At 39.8% G+C, this 20,700-nt stretch overlaps 1 protein-coding gene across 1 annotated transcript; it reads left to right on the top strand.

Annotated features, from left to right (window-relative positions):
* Positions 1–1,866: 1,866 nt before the first annotated feature.
* Positions 1,867–5,636, top strand: tdo2b (tryptophan 2,3-dioxygenase b). The gene is made up of 12 exons (XM_072660598.1): positions 1,867–1,928; positions 2,024–2,123; positions 2,332–2,422; positions 2,518–2,588; positions 2,692–2,819; positions 3,105–3,291; positions 3,486–3,593; positions 3,698–3,809; positions 4,092–4,149; positions 4,675–4,754; positions 4,891–4,981; positions 5,347–5,636. Exons 1-12 carry the CDS (start codon positions 1,897–1,899, stop codon positions 5,507–5,509), a joined length of 1,221 nt encoding a protein of 406 aa, XP_072516699.1. The 5' UTR covers positions 1,867–1,896; the 3' UTR covers positions 5,510–5,636.
* The last annotated feature ends 15,064 nt before the right edge of the window (positions 5,637–20,700 follow it).

The following is a 20,700-nucleotide window of genomic DNA, read 5'->3' as shown; positions in this document are numbered from 1 at the left end:
TTTTAAATAAATTTATCATAACATTTTAAATAATACAGATTTTGTTACATGGCTTTGTTTTTACTTATGTCTTTCATTTTTTAAGCTTTTTAAGATACAAGTAAGTGTGTGTGTCGGTCTGTCTGTCTGTCTGTCTCTGTGTGTGTGTGTGTGTGTGTGTGTGTGTGTGTGTGTGTGTGTGTGTGTGTGTGTGTGTGTGTGTGTGTGTGTGATATATAGGATAAAGTAAATGTTATTACCATGGTGCGATCCAGAGAGCTTTTTTTTTTGTACACCCATTCCACTGTCCGCAAATAACTTACAAGTGCAGCAGACCAAAATGTGTAAAGGAGTCTCCAACTTATTGGGATCCACAGGTAGCTCTTGCCACAGTGGAAGTCAAAGTGTAGCTATGTCTAACAATTAGTCATTTCTTCAGTTTTGTTTGTTTAGTTATATTACCTCAATCTCTCAATATTGTTTATAGAAAGAAATGTCCATATGTTTAAATATATATAAAAAAAAACAAACAAGGGTTTTCATGGGGTGTCCTAACTTTTTCAGGAGAATAGCGTCCTTCTTTTGGACCATCCTGCTGATTCCCTCATCTAAATCCGATTAAGAACATTTGGGAATGGATGGCAAGGGGCGTTTACAATACTGGACATCAGTTTTGGACAGTGAATGCCCTTCATGAAGCTATCTTCAACATTGGAGCAACATTCCCACCAGCCTCCTGGAAACACTTGTATCAAGCATGTCTAAACAATTGTTTGAAATGAACAGGAATAGTGGAGCTACCATTGTTAAAAAAACGATGTCCACATGGAAATACTTGCTATTAATGAGAAGATACCAGAGATGAACGCAGTTGCAAAATACCACAAGAGTCCTGTAATAGTGAGTGTTGGGGACGTCATTGCATGTGTTTACCTTTAACATTCTGGAACAGCTCACATGGCTGAGCTTTGACCCTGTTGTGGAGGTCGCTGTGCAAATATTCAACATTCTTCTTAGTGTAGCACATTGAGTGCACATGTGCTTTGTTTGGTCCTCAGTTTTCCTCATCCTAAATGTACACTTGAACCCAATTTGGTCTGAGGCACTGTCAGGGTTGGCAATATATCGATTGGGCTGTTATGTTCGCTTGAAGAACGTCACATGAAGAAAAGCCAACAAGTCAAACGTTCACTTTTACATAAGCAGTACTTGTCTTATCAGTTACTTACTTCCAATACGTACATTTACAGTATTTAGCAGATGCTCTTATCCAGAGCAACTTGCAGGGTTACTCGTATTACAGATGTGGGCCAATGTAGTGTTAGGAGTCTTGCCCAAGGACTCTTATTGGTGTAGTGCAGCATAGTCACCCAGACCGGGAATCGAACCCCAGTCTCCCACATGGTGTGGTAACTCAGTGCCAGGTAGTGGTGTTATCTGTTGCGCCACACCAATCACAGATAAGCCAATAAATGGTGCCATGTTTGACGGACATAAGATATTTATATTCTTGTCAAATTTAGAGTGTCTTTTAGCTCTCATCTTTGTTGCCATATTTGAAAACTTTATCCATTGGATTATGTACCACCATCCAGCCCGTAGAGGGGCTCTGTTCATGTGAGATGTTAAAACTGGTTAGGATCACACACCAGAACAGCGCTTTAGCATTCCATCGACCCCTACCACCGAACTGCCGTTTCCTCAGATAAGCATGGCAAAGGCCAATTGGAAGGTAAATAGTAGTGTATACAAACATTCGGTCACATGAACATTGGAAGTCATGCTCAGGGGTTGGTGGCAGAACTTTGATTGGACACACCGATTCTTTAAATAGCTGAGACTTTCATCAAACCTCCAGAACGTCATAAGACCTTTTAAAAGAAGACCAAATTCAGTGAAAGGCTTTTGTGGCAAACCATGAGTGGATGTCCGTTTTTTACCAAACATCAGTGCGTATGCATTTTATTTATTTTTACACTTACCTTTTACAATTTACATTTACATTCACATTTTCATGATTCTGCTTTTTTATTATTATATTTAGACTGAAAACTAAACACAGTGACCCAGATGAAGGGGATGACTCTCAAAGAGGCATTAACAAAGCTACCAAAGGAGGAATCATCTATGGAGACTACCTACAGGTAAACTGCATTAAACAAATACTAAATAAAGTAAATAAATAAAATTAGGACTGCCTGCAGGTAAAATGTTGTCTAATCTAATAATGTGTTTTATTTCTAGAGTTTCTACTCAAAGTAGACACTTCAAAGTTTACATGAGGAAATGCTTTTTCACTGTTCAACTGTTCAAACAAGCCTAAAAGTAACCTGTCTTTCATCCTCTACATAGCTGGATAAGATTGTTAATGCTCAGGTGCTGCAAAGTGAACTGAGAGGCAACAAAATCCATGATGAGCACCTCTTTATTGTTACCCACCAAGGTAATGCACCTGTACCTACTCACTGTATATGTTCATGTATTATAATACATATACGTCTACTTACCTCGTAATTATAACCCCCTTTTTTTTTCCAGCTTATGAGTTATGGTTTAAGCAGATCCTGTGGGAGCTCGATTCAGTGCGGAAAATCTTCATTCACAATCATGTGAGTCGATGTTCATCCCAAATCACTACACCATACTACACTTGTCAGGAGTACACATCAACAGTCACCAGCGCCAAAGCATTGAAGGAAGTTTTGCTTTCAGGTTCGTGACGAGAGGAACATGCTGAAGGTGGTCAGTCGGATCCACAGAATCACCATGATCTTCAAACTGCTGGTGGACCAGTTTTCTGTGCTTGAGACTATGACAGCTCTGGACTTCTACGATTTTAGGTAACCAGGCAAGAAAGTCAGGTCCAGCCGAACAACAAGGAGGCCTTGCAAAGCCATGACTGAGGGAAATAGTGTGGGGAACGTACAGATGGGTTATTTTATTTAAGTATATATTTTATGAATATATAAAAGAGTGCACAATAATCTTTTTTTAATATGGAAAAAAGTGTGGAGCAGGAGGTTCTTGATTTATAACACTTTATTACGTCTTTATTGGAGCTCAAATAAATAATTAGATTGGTCAAAAAGTTTTGATGTTGATTTGCTTTTGTCTGTGTGTTACAGGGAATACCTGTCCTCAGCTTCAGGCTTCCAGAGTCTTCAGTTTCGACTTCTCGAAAATAAAATTGGAGTCGCAGAAAATTTGAGAGTTCCATACAACCGCCGCCACTACCGGGACAATTTCCATGGGCAGGAGAGTGAAGCTTTGCTCAGAACAGAGCAGGAACCGACTCTGCTACAGCTTGTGGAGGTAAAAGACCTTATTTGTAGGCCATGATATGCAAACATCGTGGGCTGTTTGGTTGGAGGATGTTCTTTATTAAACCTTCATGTTAGTCCATGAGTGATGATGTTTAACGGTAATTGGACCAACTTGGCCAAAAGCTTGAGTAGATCTTTTAATAGGTAATCATTGAACTAGTCTGCAATTGTGTAATCTTCTAGCAATGGCTGGAGAGAACACCAGGCCTTGAAAAAGATGGTTTTAACTTCTGGGGGAAACTGCAAGCAAACATTGAGGAGGGTTTCCGGTCTGAGAAGCGGAAGCTGGAGGTTAGTTTGACTGTTGTGTCAGAATACATAGCTTTATTTCCCTTTATATCATTGTCATTTTTACACAAGGATAAGTTGAATAGCTTTTCTTTGTCTGCTTGCAGAAAATGGCAGATTGTGAGACAAAGCAAGAGTTGCTGGAGGATCTCAACAAACAGATAGAACTGTTCACCTTCCTGTTTGACTCCAAACATCATGATCATCTTTTAAGCAAAGGTCAGCAATGTCTGCTGTTCATGGGCCAATTATCATATCTCCAATCTTTTTTATTTTTTAATAATGTATTTTTTATTTTCTGAGAACAGTTCTTGTTACCGTACCATAGTAAAATATTGTTACCTTGATTAACATGAAAGCTTAAGAAATGTATACGATATGTGAAGTCTAGTGTAGTGTAATTGTATATGAATTCAATTATATTTATTATATTATGTGATATAGGAGTTGTTAATTATCAACTGATATACAACATCATTTCTATACCCCCTCTTCTGACAGGTGAGCGGCGGCTCTCCTACAGAGCTCTTCAAGGAGCACTGATGATTTACTTTTACAGGTAAGAAACCACATGTAATAAATTATTGTTTGCTGTTATTGTCAATATGTAGATATTGTAGATGTTAAACAGTGATTATTATTGTCCATATGACATCAAATATGATGCCCCACAGAAACCACACTCCTGGATCCCAAGTTGCACATCCATCCAAACATTAGCCCTATCATTGGAAGATCAATAGTTCTATGCCCACACAGCAATCTATGTCCACAGTCATCTATGTCCAAGAGCCCCAGAGAGCATACTTGACCTCATGCTCTCAGAATGTGTAGGATGGCTCTCCCTATCCCTCTCCATTTCTCAGCTTGATGCTAGCCAGTGCGCATGTCTGTTAACTAATTAATCAGAATTAAGCCTTAGTGCCCTTATTCAATGGGGTTGTGTTAATGGCAGTTCTAAATGATGCAGTGGCTGATAGCATCATGTGATGGGGGAGTCCTAAGTGATAGGGGGAAAGGGAAATTAATAAATTGGGAATAAAATTGGGGAAATAGAATTTACAGTTCTTGCTTTCATTTCCAGAGAGGAGCCTCGTTTTCAAGTGCCATTCCAGCTTTTGACATATTTGATGGAGGTTGATGTACTAATGACCAAGTGGAGATGTAAGTCAGGCTAGTGAACTGTCATTTACCAGTGTGTAAAAGTTTCTCATACTATAAATGTAAATGTATGGTCATCCCTTCATTTATGGCATTTCCAAAAGATAACTTAAATGTAACATGCACTTACCTCCCCCAGATAATCACGTATGCATGGCACACAGAATGATTGGCAGCAAAGCAGGAACAGGTGGCTCCTCAGGTTACCATTACCTGCGCTCTACTGTCAGGTCAGTATGACTTTCTTCAGTCCACGGACTCCATGATTTTCCTGGTGCAAAGGCTAACACCTAAAACTACAGGTGCCAAAAGGGGCTTTTGGGGCAATGGCAGAAGATTTTTTGGTGGCCTGAAGATGGTCTTTTAAATGTAATTCAGAGTGTACAAGTGTGAAGCACTGCTTTGAAGATTAAGCAACATATCCTTATGAAGGCCGGAGGTGTTTCCAAGAACCAGATGTCCAAGCCAGTCACTAAACAGTACAATGTTTAGGAACATCATGTTTTTATCTTATTCAGCTTCAAGTGTCTCTACGGTTTGTTTGAAATGGATAAAAGATTCAGTGCTGACACTTGGCTTCGTTTTTTGTGTGCAGTGACCGTTATAAAGTGTTTGTGGATTTGTTCAACCTGGCTACATTTCTGATCCCGCGGGCCTGGGTCCCCAAGCTGAACCCCAGCATCCATAAGTTCCCTTACACGGCAGAGTGCAGTGACAGCTCGTACAGCTCCTGTGGCTCGTGCAGTGAGGATGACTAAACAAGCCAAGCTCCCTGGCATAATGCTGATGTTCATGCATGATTATTTTTGCCATGGAAATCACTACAAATTGTAAACACAATTTTTCCCATCTTAATAACACTGCTGAGGTTTGTATATACTCATCTCAAACCATTTTAATATTGTGAAAAGTATTTCATTTTTTATTTCAAGTTTAATTCAAAAACATTTTATATGCATATATTTTCTAGTTATTACACATAAAGTGACATATTTCAAGCCTTTTTTGTTTTACTTTTGTTCAATGTGGCTTATAGGTCATGAAAATCAGAAATTCAGTGTCTCAAATTATTAGAATATTAAATTTAGAGTTTAGGTAAATTAGAATTCAGACAGTATAAATGCAAAGTATCGCTAGTATTCTAGTTCAGCACACGCAACCACAATCGTGGGAAAGACAGCTAACTTTAGTTGTCCAGAAGATGACCGCTGACACCCTCCACAAGGAGGACTTAGCACGTGTCTACAGTGGCATTTCTGTATTCTGAATATGAGATACTGGATTTCTGATTTTCTGATCAAAAGTAAAACAAAAAAGGCTTGAAATGTTACTTTACATATAATCAAATATTTGTACATTTTTGCATTATATTATGAACAAACCTTTTTCACAATCTTAATTATTTTGAGAAGCACTAGTAATGCCACATACATTTCTGCCAGGTCATATATCATATGGACACCACAGACCTCAAAATGACCAAAGGAAACATCTTCACATCTTTTTTTTTTTTTGATTGAGTATTAATTATGGTATAGGTTTGTAGATATAAACAGTAGTATTATTATATATAGTATTTATAGCTTCTATGTATAATCAGAAATTCAGCCAATAGTGGCTTAAAACAAAGCATGTTTATGTGCTAACTGATAATTATTTTGTATGTACAATATGTACAGTGTTTTTAGTAACTGTAGCCTAAGGTAGTACAATATAGTACAGTGAAAAAATTGTACATTAGAGTGTATATATATATTTCAGTAGAACTGCTGATTTTGTACAGCACATTTTTAGACAATGTGTAATACTGTGAATAAACTTTCCTACCCTCCTGCAAGCACTGTTTTTAAACTTGCTCAGTGTTGTGTCTACCCAGAAACCGCAGTGTCATCCATGTCATGTGCTGATTGTAAATATTTGTGTATGTGCTAATGGTAAAGTTTAGTGACCTTCACCTGTGGTGTCTTACTGATCAGCTGCCAGCTGCCTTTTAGTGGTCAGAGGTTTGTGTGGGAACAACACTGGTGGTCTAGAGGGGTTGGTTAAGAACAAAGGAAATGACTGAAATGACTGCAGTACAATAAATAGTCTGCTGCCGATAGGATAAGCCGATAGCAAGAAGGATGTGACCTAGACTTTCAAAGACATCAACAGCAGTAACACAAGTTTGAAAACACTAACTATTGTCAGTCTAGCAATTGTCTATGTTTATGATACTCTGTGAGGCGGCAAAGACGTAGGAAGGCACAGCTTTGCTCAGATATATGTAGTTTCTACTGTGGAGTTACTTGTACTTGATAAGTTCATTAAGAGTCAGGATACTTTCACTTTTTATTTTAAAAACTTTAAGGGTTTAAGGATTTAAGGGTTTGTTTTAAGGGTTTGTATGGTTTGTGTGATACAAACATTATGTGCCTGACCCAGAGCACAAATAGTTTCATTAACAGCAGTGATACTGTTACTGGCATGGCTGTCATAAAACTGCGCTGTCTGTCACAATAAGGAACTTCACATGTGGATGATATATATATATACATAGGGCACACACAGGTATCCAGTGTAATTGTATGTTGAGGCCTTGGGAGATTGTTGGGGGTTCAAGTAGGCCTAAAGTGTAAGTTGAACTGTAAGTTTCCCCACTTTTTATTCACAATGCACAAAAGCCAAATAAAAACATCAGAAATTGTCTGTCGTCCCCCAAAACCCAACACCACTTTGATGGTACATGAGCCTGACCCACAATTAGTTTGATTAACAGCAGTGTTACTGTTTGGCATGCCGGTCATATAACTGCGCTCTCTCTCATAATAATAAATGACTATAAAAGGCTGTCAATAAATGAAAGCTACATGTGGGTTAACTTAAAGGTTAATATATATATATATATATATATATATATATATATATATATATATATATATATATATATATATATATATATATATATAAAAAAGGGTTATATTCAAGTAGGCCTAAATTATTAAGTTGAACGGGAAGTTTCCCCTGGTGTCCCCTGTTTTAAAAACAGAAATATGATCAGCCTAGCATTTGGATCAAATGTTTCTAAGACGACGATGATCAGCTCTCGTTTAACCTGGAGTGTCCAAACTTTTGACTGGAACTGCATGTATAAAAAAAATGGTTTTCTACAAGTGCTAAGCTTTTACATTAACCCACATCTGGCATGACTGGTACAGTCTATAAAAACATAATTAAGGCCACTTTCTTAAATCTAGTTTTGCTAATATCATCAAACAACAGCTGAAACCACCCAAATGATCTGCCAATATAAGGCAATTCTACTTGGGAGATTACTAAAGTGAAAAGGTCTTAAAATAGTGTAATAATAACAATCTAAAAAACAGACAAACATGGATGGAACTGGATTTAGAGTGAATTTGTAGCTGACTAACAGCAAATAACAGCAAATATTACAGATTTAGATATACACGTTACCTTCAGTTAAAACCCCAAATATGCTTATTTAACCCTGCTTATATCAACTGATTGTTTACACTCACATGCACTTTGACCTCTCACAGTCACCTCCATGCAGGTTGGCTCATGCTTGGATGTACTTGCTTTGAGTTTGGTTAACCTCCGGTTCACTCCTCTAGGCACTCTTATGCATCAGTGAGAGACACCATGTCCAATATAAGGGCACTATATTTTAGATAATTCACACATAATAAAACAATAGCTGGACTTCAGTAATCTTTACTCACTCTTTTCCTGAGGTAAGGCAGCATGGATCTTTAGCCATTTTCAGGATGCTTCTTCAGTCATATGCTTCAGTTATATTCTGGATAAAAAATGTATTAAAATTGATTTAAACTAATAATATGATAGCTTGACCTAAAGTGTGGTAGCAGTCTTTCCATTAAATGTTGGAACATTGCTTCTAGGTTTTAATCACATTCAGCCACAAGGGCTCTCAATTGCCACTCATCTGGAGCTCCATCACTCCAGAGAACACAGTTCTCTGCTCTGCTCTGCTCCACAGCCCAATTTTGGGAGGAATTACTCCCCTCTACCTGAACAGGATGGCTGATCTAGATTGTCCCATTTTTGTTGGTGGTGCTTTGCTATAGCGATAATACTGTGTGTGTGTGTGTGTGTGTGTGTGTGTGTGTACACAACTGAAAGTACCTGATTTTACTTATTAAAATGAGTGTCTGGACATGTCTGTTAGATTCCCTCCATCCCCCTCTATCCACTCACTCAAAACTAACTCTCCACTAGAGGGCAGCGAGTGTACATTAGTGCTCATGTAAGTCTCATCCATGGGGCCTATGGATGTGTGCTGTGGAGTGGGGGAGCTGTTGAGCACAGTAACACTGCTAGACTGAAGTATGATGGGGGTGGGGGGCATATTTTATCAGGGCTGAGTCCTATCTGGAGGAAGCCTGTCTCCTCTGAGTCTTTCACTCTGTCCCTTTAGACTTCATTTGAAAGCTAATTGGCACCCTCCCATTCCCATTTCCTGTGGTTATCTCCAATCAGGCGAAGTCAACACAGCACAGCAGTCACCGACACTGGAGAGGAGAAAACACTGCCGAGCCAAAACATCAGGCCCAAGAGTGGTCGTCTACTGCCAATATAATCTTTCTACAACTGTGTGTTCCTGTAAAACAGAGGACTTATGAATAATGCATCATTCATAAACATGTTTTGTATCCTTTATTTTTATAGAAGTTGTTGGCGATGGTGTGACACTTCTCTGGAAAAGTACAAATCGCCAGGCCAACTCCAACAGATAACCTCAACCGAGTTCTCCTACTCTCTGTTTCTTTGTAACTCTTGATCTAATTTCGAACTGCTTTGGCACCAGACATCTGTTAAAGTTCCTGTGAAAAACACATTATGTTTGCCAGAGCTCCACAGTAGGGCTTGTTAGGCCCAAGGCTTGTAAGCATGTAGCCAAATCAGAGTAGGAGAGAGCTGGGGGGGGGGAGGTGACGTTTCACCCCTTCTTCTCCCCATCTGGTTGGCAGATTGCAGATTGTTTGAGATTAATGGCTCTGTCACTATGCTTATAGACTCATGAATGCTGAACAGGCCTGTCTCTGATTAGCTGTAGTCCTTGAAGAGTATGGCCTAGATTACTACCCTAAACATGTCCTCTGAGAGTTACTCACATAGTGACTGGCGTTCCTCCCCTTTTGTATTTTTCTCAATCTTTCCCCCCCCTTGCATTCTGCTTTTTATTGTTCTCCCATGCCCTTCTTTACTTTCCTCCCGTTCTCTCCAACTCCTTCTTACTCTCTTTGAGCCACACATGTGCTTTTCTTCTCACAGACTCTTTCTGCTCCGGTCCACCCCCCTCCAACACTGCATGCTCAGGTGCTCATTAAGAAACCACAGCTTAAGACCTTACACGGCACCGTTTTCCATTACTCCTCAGCAATCACACCTCCGTTTAACAAGCGAGGCCCAAACCCTGGGAGATACAACAACAACAACACTAACCTCTTAAACAGCCTGATCTTCAACAACTCAAGTAGAAAGACTTTGTTACATTTATCTTACAACTAAGTCCAAACTCCCGACCTGAAAATGGAGTCGAGATCTCGGCTTGAGCAGTAACTTAATGCTGGTAGTGAATCCAGTTGCTGCTGGCAAAGCGTTCACGAAACGTCTCCAGGCCCACTGAATAAGAGCAGAGACTAAGAAGAGGACACTGGTTCCTGCCTGGTGGAGTCATTACAGCACTGAGAGCCAGTGGTGACGTCACTGTTCCCTTTGCCACAGACATACACACTGAAAACTAAAGATGTCAAGGAGGGCTCTTTGGAGCAGTGTCATGGAAGAAACACCTTTGGTTCTCACCTTAAAATGGTGCTTTCTTTTAAAACACGCCATCCACTGAAAGTAAGCAAAGGTGGTTCTTGGCACCCGGAACCCGGAAAAGTCTTTTAACTATGTAAAGGTGCACGTATTTGTCACTGTACAGTGTCCTCCACATTTAACCCATCTGTGGTAGTGAACACACACACACACACACACACTAGTGAGCTTGGGGCAGTGAGTACCAACTCCAGCGCCCGGGGAGCAGAGAGGGTAAAGGGCCTTGCTCAAGGGCCCAACAGTAGCAGCTTGCCAAGCCCGGGAATCGAACCCACAACCCTGTTATCGATAATCCAGCGCTCTAAGCCACTGCCCTGTAGGCCAGGGTTAGTAGCTTATATGAAACTGAAGTAAAAAGACAGTTTAGAAACTGTCCCATCTAGTACTTGGAAATGGATACTTTACCTATTCTCTTTTCTTTACTAAAGAAACCTTAAAGAATTTATATTTAAATCCCCAATTTTTTGCCCAATTTAGTTATTTCTAATTTCCACCCCATAGTCGGGACTCCCCCATCTGCTGTCACATGTAAATATATATATAAATATATAAAGTGCCGTATTGGGCAGCTGAACATGCTTGAAGGAGAACCCTAACTGCCAGTTCTGTTACATCAGCTAACAGACACCTGCCCTGGCTAGCATGGCAGTGAGTGATGGTGGGAGAGATGTACAGTACGGAAATAGAACTACTTCACTACTGTACTTAAGTCCTAAAATGCTGAATCTGTACTCTACTTTGTAAATGGCTATGCAATATGTATCATGTATCATATGCATATGATAAAAGGGTTACGATTCAATACACTGCGATACTGTCGGTGAGGCAATATATTGCTTTTTTTAATTAAATTTTAAGGAAACTGTCATAGTATAAAAACACACCATCATATGCACTAAATCTAAGTCAATGAAAAGTTAAACCACTGTCTGCCACCAGTTTTAACATGTAAACTATGTCAATATTTTATTCGTAATAGAACATAGATGACAGATCAAAAGTTTAATCTGAGTAAATTTTAAACATTTTAAAGGAGAAATATGTTGATTCAAAAAAAGAGTATAAAAAGAGATTCTCAGAGTGTCAGTGTCTCTCTGAAGCCAAGATGGTAAGAGGATCACCAATTCCACCATTGTTGCGCAGAAAGATAGTGCAGCAATACCAGAATGGTGTTACCCAGCGTAAAATAGCAAAGACTTTTAAGTTATCATCATCAACCGTGCTTAACATCATCAAAAGATTCAGAGAATCTGGAACAATCGCTGTGCGTAAGGGTCAAGGCCGTAAAACTCTACTGGATGCTCGTGATCTCCAGGCCCTTAAACGTCACTGCACCTCAAACAGGAATGCCACTGTCAAGGAAATAACAGAATGGGCTCAGGAATACTTCCAGAAATCATTGTCAGTGAACACAATCCACCGTGCCATCCGCCGTTGCCAGCTGAAACTCTACAGTGCAAAGAGGAAGCCATTTCTAAGCAAGCTCCACAAGCTCAGACGTTTGCACTGGGCCAGGGGTCTTTTAAAATGGAGTGTGTCAAAATGGAAGACTGTTCTGTGGTCAGATGAGTCACGATTTGAAGTTCTTTATGGAACACTGGGACGCCATGTCATCCGGACCAGAGAGGACAAGGATAACCCAAGTTGTTATCAACGCTCCGTTCAGAAGCCTGCATCACTGATGGTATGGGGTTGCATGAGTGCTTGTGGCATGGGCAGCTTGCATGTCTGGAAACGCACCATTAATGCAGAGAACTATGTTCAGGTTCTAGAACAACATATGCTCCCATCTAGACGTCATCTCTTTCAGGGAAGACCCTGCATTTTTCAACAAGATAATGCCAGACCACATTCTGCAGCAATCACAACATCATGGCTACGTAGGAGAAGGATCCGGGTACTGAAATGGCCAGCCTGCAGTCCAGATCTTTCACCTATAGAGAACATTTGGCGCATCATAAAGAGGAAGGTGCGACAAAGAAGGCCCAAGACGATTGAACAGTTAGAGGCCTGTATTAGACATGAATGGGAGAGCATTCCTATTTCTAAACTTGAGAAACTGGTCTCCTCTGTCCCCAGACGTCTGTTGAGTGTTGTAAGAAGAAGGCGGGATGCCACACAGTGGTAAAAATGGCCTTGTCCCAACTTTTTTGGGATTTGTTAATGCCATGAAATTTTGAATCAACATATTTCTCCTTTAAAATGTTACATTTACTCAGATTAAACTTTTGATCTGTCATGTATGTTCTATTACGAATAAAATATTGACATTTGCCATCTCCACATCATTGCATTCAGTTTTTATTCACAATTTGTTTAGTGTTCCAACTTTTTTGGAATCCGGTTTGTGGGGAAATTCTCAGTATCACAGCAGCAAAGGGATAGCAAGACACTCAGATGCAAAAATTTTGATAAATTACCAATATATACACCATATAAATAATAGAAGTGAAAAGGCAATAACAATATTATTTACAGATTATTTACAGATAATTGCAAATGACTCTTAATTGCACATGTGTGTGGGGGGGAGCACATTGCACATTGTATTTTTACATTGAGGGACCTCTGTTCCCTGAACATGTGTGTGTGTATGTGGTCTGCTGGGAGCAGTGCTGGTTGTGAAGTCTGACTGCAGTAGGAAGGAAGGGGTGAAGCAACCTGTCACTAAAGGAGCTGCCCAGTGCTGCCAGAGTCTCATGCATGGGGTGGGAGCTTTTCTTCAGCATGGATGCCAGCTTGGCTGTCATCCTCCTGTCTCCCACCACCTGCACTGGGTCTAAGAAGCATCCCAGGACAGAGCCGGCCCTCTTTATGAGTTTGTTTAGTCTCTTCTTGTCTGCCGTCGAGATGCTACCGCCCCAGCAGACCACTCCATAAAAGATGGCAGATGCCACCACTGACTCAAAAAAAAGGCCTCAGGAGTGCTCCCTGCACTCCAAAGGACCTAAATCTCCTCAGTAAATAGAGTCTGCTCTGACCTTTCTTGTAGAGTTATTTGATGTGTGACTTTTCCAGAAGCCCTGTATGTCACTGTAAGTCATGAATTATTCACATAGTATTCAGGAAAAGACAGTAACTACTTGTTTATTTCCCTGCAATGTTGAATTTCTCATTTTGTCTCATTTAGTTTCTATGTGTATCTCTTTTACAATCCTAAACAATTCCACACAGTTTCATGGACTACCATCTTAAATCCCTGGAGATGGAAAAAGATTGTACATCAAAGAAATGACACACAGACAGCTGACTTACAGATTTAATGATGGTCTTCAATTCAGTGGTCAAACATCCCCCGTTTTCTCTTATTTTATACAGAAAAGAAAGCACATCTTTGAGTGATCAAATGAACAACTATTGCAAATTATGAGCAGGAGTTACACCACCAATCTTCTAGTAAGTTTCATATTATATTAGGTTTCTGTGCATATGTGTGTGTGTGTGTGTGTGTGTTTCGGCTATAAAACAATTCCTTGGAAAAGCCCAAATAACAAGGCTGTGTTTTTTATTCAGCTTCCAATTTTGCCCCAAGACACAGCAGCTCTTGAGTATTTTCACTTAATTTCAACAGAAAAGGAAAGAACACCATGTAATCAAGAGGCAGGTTAACGTTCAATCCAGTTGCTGCTGGCAAATCGTTCACGAAACGTCTCCAGGCCCACTGAATAAGAGCAGAGATTAAGAAGAGGACACTGGTTCCTGCCTGGTGGAGTCATTACAGCACTGAGAGCCAGTGGTGACGTCACTGTTCCCTTTGCCACAGACATACACACTGAAAACTAAAGATGTCAAGGAGGGCTCTTTGGAGCAGTGTCATGGAAGAAACACCTTTGGTTCTCACCTTAAAATGGTGCTTTCTTTTAAAACACGCCATCCACTGAAAGTAAGCAAAGGTGGTTCTTGGCACCCGGAACCCGGAAAAGTCTTTTAACTATGTAAAGGTGCACGTATTTGTCACTGTACAGTGTACACTGTACAGCGAAATGTGTCCTCCACATTTAACCCATCTGTGGTAGTGAACACACACACACACACACACACGTGAGCTAGGGGCAGTGAGTATACACACACCCAGAGCGGTGGGCAGCCAACTCCAGCGCCCGGGGAGCAGAGAGGGTAAAGGGCCTTGCTCAAGGGCCCAACAGTAGCAGCTTGCCAAGCCCGGGAATCGAACCCACAACCCTGTTATCGATAATCCAGCGCTCTAAGCCACTGCCCTGTAGGCCAGGGTTAGTAGCTTATATGAAACTGAAGTAAAAAGACAGTTTAGAAACTGTCCCATCTAGTACTTGGAAATGGATACTTTACCTATTCTCTTTTCTTTACTAAAGAAACCTTGAAGAATTTATATTTAAATCCCCAATTTTTTGCCCAATTTAGTCATTTCTAATTTCCACCCCATAGTCGGGACTCCCCCATCTGCTGTCACATGTAAATATATATATAAATATATAAAGTGCCGTATTGGGCAGCTGAACATGCTTGAAGGAGAACGCTAACTACCAGTTCTGTTACATCAGCTAACAGACACCTGCCCTGGCTAGCATGGCAGTGAGTGATGGTGGGAGAGATGTACAGTACGGAAATAGAACTACTTCACTACTGTACTTAAGTCCTAAAATGCTGAATCTGTACTCTACTTTTTCTTCTGCTTCAACTTTCACTTCACGACATATTTTGGATGAGTTTAATACTTTTATTCTGTAAAGGCATTACTTTGTAAATGGCTATGCAATATGTATCATGTATCATATGCATATGATAAAAGGGTTACGATTCAATACACTGCGATACTGTCGGCGAGGCAATATATTGTTTTTTTTAATTAAATTTTAAGGAAACTGTCATAGTATAAAAACACACCATCATATGCACTAAATCTAAGTCAATGAAAAGTTAAACCACTGTCTGCCACCAGTTTTAACATGTAAACTATTCATTAAAAATCTACACTGGTTTTTGAGTATCAATACAGTATTGCAAAACATAATATTGCAATATTTCAATATGTCAATATTTTCTTACACCCCTACACTATAGAGTATCTTCATCTTTATTTGTCCTCCAGCAGGTGTTTCTATAATTAAGATCCTTTCAGAAATGCTTCTCTAATGTCACACTGGCTGCATCTCATTAGCACTGTTTTTAAAGTGAACAATTCCACACAGTTTCATGGACTACCATCTTAAACCCCTGGAGATGGAAAAAGATTGTACGTCAAAGAAATGACACACAGACAGCTGACTTACAGATTTAATGATGGTCTTCAATTCAGTGGTCAAACATCCCCTGTTTTCTCTTATTTTATACAGAAAAGAAAGCACATCTTTGAGTGATGAACAACTATTGCAAATTATGAGCAGAAGTTACACCACCAATCTTCTAGTAAGTTTCATATTATGTTAGGTTTCTGTGCATATGTGTGTGTGTGTGTGTGTGTGTGTTTTGGCTATAAAACAATTCCTTGGAAAAGCCCGAATAACAAGGCTGTGTTTTTAATTCAGCTTCCAATTTTGCCCCAAGACACAGCAGCTCTTGAGTATTTTCACTTAATTTCAACAGAAAAGGAAAGAACACCATGTAATCCAGGGGCAGGTTAACAGCAACGCATAATCAGGAGTTATACTACTGACAAAGTCCTTTGGGAACTCTTTTCCATCCATGTGTCAAGATTTCTGCAAGGCTCTGACTTTACAATAAATTAAAACAGGCATGTTTAACAAATACATATCATGCAATATCTCTACTGAACAAATGGAAAGACATTAAACATCCATGGTCACTGATGGAAAAGGACACATAAACTAATTGGATTTAGTATCATGCGTTCACTTGAGATGTTCCCCCGTAGAAATTTTAAAATGAAATTTATTGGATCATTCAGAGATCCAGAGATTCAGAGATCATTCAGAGAAATCGTTCACGAAACGTCTCCAGGCCCACTGAATAAGAGCAGAGATTAAGAAGAGGACACTGGTTCCTGCCTGGTGGAGTCATTACAGCACTGAGAGCCAGTGGTGACGTCACTGTTCCCTTTGCCACAGACATACACACTGAAAACTAAAGATGTCAAGGAGGGCTCTTTGGAGCAGTGTCATGGAAGAAACACCTTTGGTTCTCACCTTAAAATGGTGCTTTCTTTTAAAACACGCCATCCACTGAAAGTAAGCAAAGGTGGTTCTTGGCACCCGGAACCCGGAAAAGTCTTTTAACTATGTAAAGGTGCACGTATTTGTCACTGTACAGTGTACACTGTACAGCGAAATGTGTCCTCCACATTTAACCCATCTGTGGTAGTGAACACACACACACACACGTGAGCTAGGGGCAGTGAGTATACACACACCCAGAGCGGTGGGCAGCCAACTCCAGCGCCCGGGGAGCAGAGAGGGTAAAGGGCCTTGCTCAAGGGCCCAACAGTAGCAGCTTGCCAAGCCCGGGAATCGAACCCACAACCCTGTTATCGATAATCCAGCGCTCTAAGCCACTGCCCTGTAGGCCAGGGTTAGTAGCTTATATGAAACTGAAGTAAAAAGACAGTTTAGAAACTGTCCCAGTACTGGACAGTTTAGAAACTGTCCAGTACTTGGAAATGGATACTTTACCTATTCTCTTTTCTTTACTAAAGAAACCTTGAAGAATTTATATTTAAATCCCCAATTTTTTGCCCAATTTAGTCATTTCTAATTTCCACCCCATAGTCGGGACTCCCCCATCTGCTGTCACATGTAAATATATATATAAATATATAAAGTGCCGTATTGGGCAGCTGAACATGCTTGAAGGAGAACCCTAACTACCAGTTCTGTTACATCAGCTAACAGACACCTGCCCTGGCTAGCATGGCAGTGAGTGATGGTGGGAGAGATGTACAGTACGGAAATAGAACTACTTCACTACTGTACTTAAGTCCTAAAATGCTGAATCTGTACTCTACTTTTTCTTCTGCTTCAACTTTCACTTCACGACATATTTTGGATGAGTTTAATACTTTTATTCTGTAAAGGCATTACTTTGTAAATGGCTATGCAATATGTATCATGTATCATATGCATATGATAAAAGGGTTACGATTCAATACACTGCGATACTGTCGGCGAGGCAATATATTGTTTTTTTTAATTAAATTTTAAGGAAACTGTCATAGTATAAAAACACACCATCATATGCACTAAATCTAAGTCAATGAAAAGTTAAACCACTGTCTGCCACCAGTTTTAACATGTAAACTATTCATTAAAAATCTACACTGGTTTTTGAGTATCAATACAGTATTGCAAAACATAATATTGCAATATTTCAATATGTCAATATTTTCTTACACCCCTACACTATAGAGTATCTTCATCTTTATTTGTCCTCCAGCAGGTGTTTCTATAATTAAGATCCTTTCAGAAATGCTTCTCTAATGTCACACTGGCTGCATCTCATTAGCACTGTTTTTAAAGTGAGAGAAGTGGTTAAAGATGAGTGTCACTGTCAAAACCTTACTTTGCTTCACCTTTTTTTTGGACAAATCATTTTTCTCCATAGATACAGATGTGTCTCACTGCAGCATGACCATGGCTGTTATGTTTATCTGCCATACGCAATGCATCTGCTCCTAAACATTTCCATGTATTACCACAGTTATACTTACATATGTTTGAGGGTGGGTGACAGCATGTGTGCACCATCAAGGACTCTTACTATAAATCTTATTACAGCCATACAAACGGATCAATGATATTATTATGAAAAATGATTAGTTTTATGAGAGTTCTCTATTATGACCATGTATTTTAGTCTGAATTTCTTCAGAATCACTTTCATCCCATAAATCATCAAAGCTTCACATCTGTAATGAATTGTTTTCTGGACTGATATTCAAGTTTTATGATTCTCAGGAACTCCTGTAACCAAATAATTTCATGGACGTCTTCTGACTTCCCCACATTTGGACCAAATTCAGCAACTTAATATTTGGCATCCTTAAGAGATAAGTGGGGAAATTCTCAGTATCACAGCAGCAAAGGGATAGCAAGACACTCAGATGCAAAAATGTAGATAAATTACCAATATATACACCATATAAATAATAGAAGTGAAAAAGCAATAACAATATTATTTACAGATTATTTACAGATAATTGCAAATGACTCTTAATTGCACATGTGTGTGGGGGGGAGCACATTGCACATTGTATTTTTACATTGAGGGACCTCTGTTCCCTGAACATGTGTGTGTGTATGTGGTCTGCTGGGAGCAGTGCTGGTTGTGGAGTCTGACTGCAGTAGGAAGGAAGGGGTGAAGCAACCTGTCACTAAAGGAGCTGCCCAGTGCTGACAGTGTCTCATGCATGGGGTGGGAGCTTTTCTTCAGCATGGATGCCAGCTTGGCTGTCATCCTCCTGTCTCCCACCACCTGAACTGGGTCTAAGAAGCATCCCAGGACAGAGCTGTCCTCTTTATGAGTTTGTCCAGTCTCTTCTTATCTGCCGTCGAGATGCTACCGCCCCAGCAGACCACTCCATAAAAGATGGCAGATGCCACCACTGACTCAAAAAAAAGGCCTCGGGAGTGATCCCTGCACTCCAAAGGACCTAAATCTCCTCAGTAAATAGAGTCTGCTCTGACCTTTCTTGTAGAGTTATTTGATGTGTGACTTTTCCAGAAGCCCTGTATGTTACTGTAAGTCATGAATTATTCACATAGTATTCAGGAAAAGACAGTAACTACTTGTTTATTTCCCTGCAATGTTGAATGTCTCATTTTGTCTCATTTAGTTTCTATGAGTATCTCTTTTACAATCCTAAACAATTCCACACAGTTTCATGGACTACCATCTTAAACCCCTGGAGATGGAAAAAGATTGTACGTCAAAGAAATGACACACAGACAGCTGACTTACAGATTTAATGATGGTCTTCAATTCAGTGGTCAAACATCCCCTGTTTTCTCTTATTTTATACAGAAAAGAAAGCACATCTTTGAGTGATGAACAACTATTGCAAATTATGAGCAGAAGTTACACCACCAATCTTCTAGTAAGTTTCATATTATGTTAGGTTTCTGTGCATATGTGTGTGTGTGTGTGTGTGTGTGTTTTGGCTATAAAACAATTCCTTGGAAAAGCCCGAATAACAAGGCTGTGTTTTTAATTCAGCTTCCAATTTTGCCCCAAGACACAGCAGCTCTTGAGTATTTTCACTTAATTTCAACAGAAAAGGAAAGAACACCATGTAATCCAGGGGCAGGTTAACAGCAACGCATAATCAGGAGTTATACTACTGACAAAGTCCTTTGGGAACTCTTTTCCATCCATGTGTCAAGATTTCTGCAAGGCTCTGACTTTACAATAAATTAAAACAGGCATGTTTAACAAATACATATCATGCAATATCTCTACTGAACAAATGGAAAGACATTAAACATCCATGGTCACTGATGGAAAAGGACACATAAACTAATTGGATTTAGTATCATGCGTTCACTTGAGATGTTCCCCCGTAGAAATTTTAAAATGAAATTTATTGGATCATTCAGAGATTGCATTTGATCTCAAATGAGTGAGAAAGAACTGCAAGGACTGTGAGTAACACATAAATACCTGCATGTATATCTTGCACTTCACTTAATGTCTAGATCTACCATAAATACTGAACAAAAACAAGGAATAACTGCTGCCCAGTAGCACGTTTGCTAAAGATCTCTTGGATTTTCTACAGTGCTACTGTATTAATGTTCTGTTGACAGATAAAAAAAACTCATATCAACAGTGGGGCATGGTGAAGAGGGTATAATGGTATGGAGCTGCTAAGCTTTGGAGCTGCTTTGGGACCCTAGACAGGCCTTATTTTTCAGATTATTGAGGTGCTTCAGTCCTCCCAACAACACACATGGTAGGTTAATTTCATATGTTTAACTGCACCCCTAGGTGTGAGTGCGTTTGTGAATGGTCGTGTGTGGTACCCATGCGATGAACTGGCATCCTGTCTAGGAGGTATTTCTGCCTTGCGCCTAGGTTCTAGAACCTCTGTGACTCTAACCAGGAAGAAGCAGCTGTGGGAGATGGCTGAATGGAGGTGCAGGTTTAACTCACACCCGGACTGAATTTAGCCTTT

Source organism: Salminus brasiliensis, chromosome 17, assembly GCF_030463535.1.
Source record: "Salminus brasiliensis chromosome 17, fSalBra1.hap2, whole genome shotgun sequence".
NCBI classification, from domain to species: domain Eukaryota; kingdom Metazoa; phylum Chordata; class Actinopteri; order Characiformes; family Bryconidae; genus Salminus; species Salminus brasiliensis.
This window is presented reverse-complemented; position numbering and strand designations above follow the sequence as displayed.